The following is a 6109-nucleotide window of genomic DNA, read 5'->3' as shown; positions in this document are numbered from 1 at the left end:
CATCCACATAAGTATTAACCATTTTTAATAAGTATTAACATGCCAAAGTATATAATTCTTGTAGGTACTGTAAATACTTGCTATAAATACATACTATTCGTAATTCAAATTTTAAAATGCTTTCTCCTTTTAAAGCATCTTATAATACTAAAAAGTAGCTAATAGGTACATATGTAAAATATAGTTTAAATAAATTTCATAGGAACTATTTCTGTCGTAAAATTTGAAAATTTTCAAAAAAAAAACATTTGAAAACATAGTGAGTTTTCTAAATCACTTCTCAGATACATTTTTAGTGTTATTTCGTAAGTCTGTAAATCTGATAATTCAGCAAACCGTCATATTTAAATAGATGTAGTTACTTATACTTAATACTAATGACTTTGCATGCACAAGTCAAAACAAACTTCAATGTCCTACAAAAATTTAAATCATTTTAAAACAAGTTAGAAAAGAAAAACTGCAAAAAAATTCGGTCCATTGTACATAAGATTTTTTTGACTGTGCTTATGCAAGCCAAAGCGCAAAAGGTTGAAGCTGGAACAATTAGTCTAATTTATGAGCCGCTACACAGATTCCTGAACACTGTTTTATTATATTTATAAAACCTATTCGTAGATTTCCTGCGATCTACCCACAGTTGTGTGGAATTAGCTTTTTTAACAACTAGAACTCCTCTGTCTTCCTTCTCCTATGTAATTAAATTGCGGCATGTGTATCGAATGCTTTAGAGTTTAGATAAATTATGAAGATACTTATAACATTTTCTTATTAAAGAACTCATTTTACTAACAATGCATTGAGTAATTAATTAGTATTGAGTAAAATAAGATTTTGTGACAAACATAGTATTTAAATACTTATTCACATAATGACTTTATATTATTTAGAAGGTCGATAAAATCGACAACTTATTTGAAGAAATAAATGCTGTGTAGATAATAGAAAAGTAGAAAATAAGTAACAAAGTTTTAATCATTATAAAAATTAATAAATGTACCTAGTTCATATACCCACGTAAAATTATACATAGATAAATTTTATTAATACAATTTTATTATGCTTAAGAAGAGTTTAAATTATTATCATGACACTATCGCTATCAATAAAATTATTATAACTAACAATATTACGCATTAAATTTATTCTCAATAATTATGTAATCTCAATTTATTAACGATTTATATTCAAATAGAGTTTTAATCTCTGAATGTTGTGATTATTCGCTGTTATACATACCTACTACTTAATTATAATTAATGTAATGGGTGCTCCATTTTTATATTATTAATTATTTTTTGAAAAAAACTTAGAATGCTATTCCTCACTTCGTCCTGGGCAATGCGGATTGATGAATGGCACCTACATGATATCTTTTAATTTGTTTGAACTTTAGAAAATTCATTTTATAGTTAATAAAGAGTATTTTAGTGAAAATAATTAGTGAATTATTATCCAAGACGAGATGCTGATCGCTCTATACGACACGCTTACTTACATAATGTAGCGCGAAGTGCTTCAATGTAGCCATTCTGACTACTAAATAGGTTAATTGCGCACTTTTCTCGCAATTAGTAGTAGGTCGTCACTCACCTAAGTACTTTTCAAAAGTAAAAACGCAGTCGCAATGCAACGCAATTTTACTTGTTTTCTTTTCCTTCGACATCGCAAACATGCTAAATCTAATTTTGACAGTTGAAGTACATTGGGCTTGTTTTGATGTATGTACTTCTGAATGAATGTACTTCAACTGTTAAAATCGAAACTTCATCAACCTGTCAAAACTCGAAACCACGATTGTGACTGTGTTGCGCAACTACCCTTAAATCAAATATTCACGAAAATATAAATTTATATATTACCTATGTAACTACACTTACCTATTCAATATTAAAAATTTAAACGTTTAAAGTTCAATGTGTAGAATATTAGGTGTAATTTAAGTATAATCATAATACTTAAACTACCTACCTAGATAGTTGGTTCATGTGACACTTTTAAAAATGCTTCTTTTCTAGCGATTTTCTCTTTTCGATGTTAGATGTCGATATGTGACAAAATAATATTTACCTATTCGGTAATCGTAGCCGTTGTTGTTTAAATGATCAATAGTTATATCAGCCATTATGACTATTGATTTATAGAATAAAGTTTATACGTACCTAACTTAAGCTGTGTTTTAACTTTTAATTAAAACCTTTACCGGCCTCTCTATGAGTACTTACCTAATTATCAAATCAAACAAAAGATATTTTAGTAGTAGGTACTATTATATATTCTGTGATCTTAATAGGTAGGTACCTATATTATAAATATCTACTAATATTAGAACCACGAAAACCAGACTTAGTAAATCCGACAAAGTAATCTACGACTATTAATCTTTTGTTTTTTAAATTAATGTTTAGTAACTAGACCCAGGTTAGTGACTAGTAACATAGCTAAATATTTTGCTTTGAAAAAATTTGGGCTTGTTTAAAACATAAAGAATATAACATTTCCGACATAAAGAATATAACAAGACGATTTTCATGAAAATATGAAATTGTTTGCGGTAGTCATAAAATAAAAACGAAAAAGACAGTTTTAAGGTTATTGTCGATGATGTTCAATAAAAAAGTTTTAGATTTTTTATTATCTACAACTTCCGGGACTTTTACTAAGTTGGGTTGACTTTTAAATTATTTACTAACTTACACCATACGTAGTAGTTCCAACTTCTTTGCTTACACCATTAACTACATTTTCAGACCATTCGTAAAGAATTTTTTACCTTAAAAATTATCGACTCTGGTTTAAACCTCTGGGAAGAGAAAATTCTGTAAAACATATTAAAATTTCATATTTAGGGTTCCGTATCTCAAAAAGAAAAAAAAACCATTATAGGATCACTTCGTTATCTGTCTGTCTGTCAAGAAACCTATAGGGTACCTACTTCCCGTTGACCTAGGTATGTAGGTCTTATAGCACACATAAGGGGAAAAATCGAAAACCGGGAATTTGTCATCGGAATTTGTGGTTACGTTACGAAAAAAAAATTAAAATGTGTTCATGAATAAATAAATAGTATTTTCAACTTTCAAAGTAAGATTACTATACCAAACTGTGGGGTACCTATCATATTATTATTATGAAAAGAGCTACCTGTACCAGGTGTACCTACATTCTAAAACAGATTTTATTTATTTTTAATTTTTATACATAAAAGTTTTTGATTTATCGTGCAAAATGTCGAAAAAATACGACTGTAGTACGAAACCCTCGGTGCGCGAGTCTGACTCGCACTTGGCCGAACCCCTGATTCTGTTTCCAATCTTACCCGTCTCTACTGTATTACAGACTGAATAATATTGGCTGTGGCTTGGGCTGAACCATTCTGAACCTTGTTCTGAACGCACCTTGCTTCATTTTTGACATAGATGTCATTAAAATTGACACTTGGCATCATTTTCATTTGACTTTGACAGTCGCTGAAGATTTGACAACTTGTAAATCGAGCTGTAAAAGAAGTAATTTTTGGGTTTTAATTGTAAAACTAAACATAAAGTCACTAATTAAAGTAATAAAGTGTGAATCAAAATGGAAATCAAACCCGAAGAAGCAATTACTCCTGAAAAAACAATATTCACTGCCATAGCGCAAGGTGACCTGGTGCAATTTAAGAATATCCTCGCCCAACATAAAGGCAACGTCGATTTTTTCGACGAAAATGGTATGACGGCACTCCAGCACGCCGCTTATAAGGGTAGCAAGGAAATGGTGCAATTATTGCTTGACAGAGTGAGTACCTGCCTACTAAGTAGCCCTAAGGAGGTCACCATATTATTTACAAAACCTTGTGAGGTGTCTAGCTAGGTATAGCTAAGTGCTAATCTGTATTTGGTTAATTGCAGGGCGCAGACGTGAATTCCGGCAAACATGAGTATAATTACACGGCTCTGCACTTCGGCGCGCTGTCTGGCAACTCAGAGGTATGCAAGTTGCTGTTAGACGCTGGGGCCAAGTCGATTGCGACTAACTCCGTCGGCCGCACTGCCTCCCAAATGGCTGCGTTTGTCGGTAACCACCACACCGTCGCAACCATCAACAACTATGTGCCATTGAGTGAAATTTCCTTCTATTCCGTCCCTCAAGGACAACAAACAGAACCGTACCTCTCACCTTTCTTAGTAGAACCATTACACAAATTTGTTCTCGGAGTAAACATTCATCCTGTCCGATTAGCCCTCAACCTACAACATACACCAGCTTTACTAGACAATGCGGACAAAGTTACTAAAGTACTTGAAATGCTTTGTAAACGAGAAATGACTAGGGGTAATGACACAAATGAAGTTATGGCATTCAAATACCACTACCTGGCTTATGTTATAAAAGAAATAAACAACATAAGGGACAAGCAGAAACCTAACTCAGATAAAGAAGATAAGAAACATGACATTGTTGAAATGTTTGCTAAGAAGCTCTTGAAGCCTGGAAAAGATGGAGTATCTCTAGATCTGATGGATTCCTTCTTGAAGGATTGTGTGCGAGAATTCCCGTACAGAGAATGTACAACATTCCACCAAATGGTCTCTTCGTTGACTAGTAAAGACCCTCCGCCTGCCTTGTCAGTTATAAACTGCACTATTAATGGTCAGAGAGGTTTTGTTGATGCTATTCCTTATTGTAGCACATGCGGGGAAGAGAAGCCAGCCAAAAAATGTTCCAAATGCAAAATGGTGCAGTATTGCGACAGGGAGTGCCAGCGCTTACACTGGTTTGTTCACAAGAAGGCCTGCAATAGAGAGTCTAGTGTTCCCATTAATACATCTAATTCAAAACCTACTGTTGATGCTACAGAATTGACATCGGAGTTACAGAATCTAGTTGCTGGATAGTCCTTTATGTTTAGATTGCAATATTTGTTAAAAATAGATGTTAGTTAATAAGGCACACTTTAATCCTGATAATAATATTTTTTTGACATTATTGATACAATTACCAAAACAATAATAATTGTATTCCATGTGCATTTAGAATTTATTTCTTATAAGTATGACATACCTACTTAAGTATTTATAAATTAACTAGCTTATGCTCGCAACTTTGTCTGCGTGGACTACATAAATTTCAAACCCCCATTAAGCCCACTTAGGTGTGGAACTTCGAAAAAACCCTTTCTTAGTGGATACCTACTCTTTACAAAGAACACACCCTCTAAATTAAATGTCTCTAGGACCAGAGGCTTAGGCTGTGCGTTGATATATAAGTTAGTCAGTCAGTCAGGACTTTTAATTTTATAAATAAAGATGAGAATAGTGAATATTGTGTTGTAGTTGGTAATTGGTTGTATGTATATTGTGTCTTACACCAAATGTTAATAATTAAATTTAAATTAACAGTAATAATTATTATTACTGTTAATTTCCGTGTCAGTACTTTTAAATGTAAATCGGATGTATTATGTACTTCATAAATTGTGATTCACTACCAACCAATTTCAGTAGGACCTATTTTTCATACTAGGTACAGTAGAAATATGCTTCATAATTTCAATTTTATTAAGTAGCTGTACCACCCCAAAAATTTTCACGAGATGAAGTTGCAGTTTAATCTCCAAAGTAGTAAATCCATAATATTATTCTTGTTGTTGTAAGTGTTTATTAAATAAATAGAGTTATAATATAATTTACTAATGTGTCACTAGGTATCACTTAAATTTTTTTTAATTTGTCTAAAATATATAGAATAATTAATAATATAGTTTAATGTGTCACTAGTATCACTTTGATTTTAAATAGATATTTTTAAATTGATTAAAATTATCAAAATATAATATAACATCTTTTATTTTTTCACTTAAATGAAAACTTGTTACAGTGCCACCAACTTATCGATTCAAGTGACAGAGCGCTAGTCGAGAAATTGGTATTGCTACGAGTATTTTTAAGAAATTCACCATGAAAAAATGCAATTAAAATTGTTTCAATATAGCGAAGATTCAGCAAAACTATCTGATGCCTGTGACCTCGCGCCTGTGTGGATTTTGAAATGGCAGCTGATTCAGCTCTAGTTCCAATGCCCACCTGAACAAATAAGTTGTTGGCACTATACTTGGATTGGACTG

General features: G+C 32.1%; 1 protein-coding gene across 1 annotated transcript; it reads left to right on the top strand.

The window, feature by feature from the left end:
- Positions 1-3457: 3457 nt before the first annotated feature.
- Positions 3458-5812, top strand: LOC117996498 (ankyrin repeat and MYND domain-containing protein 2). Its single transcript, XM_034984558.2, has 2 exons — positions 3458-3780; positions 3894-5812. The coding sequence occupies exons 1-2, from the start codon at positions 3580-3582 to the stop codon at positions 4878-4880; spliced, it is 1188 nt and encodes a 395-aa protein (XP_034840449.1). The 5' UTR covers positions 3458-3579; the 3' UTR covers positions 4881-5812.
- The last annotated feature ends 297 nt before the right edge of the window (positions 5813-6109 follow it).

The sequence above is a fragment of the Maniola hyperantus genome, chromosome 3, assembly GCF_902806685.2.
Source record: "Maniola hyperantus chromosome 3, iAphHyp1.2, whole genome shotgun sequence".
NCBI lineage: Eukaryota > Metazoa > Arthropoda > Insecta > Lepidoptera > Nymphalidae > Maniola > Maniola hyperantus.
The sequence above is the reverse complement of the archived record's forward strand: the minus strand, read 5'-3'. Positions and strand labels throughout refer to the sequence as shown.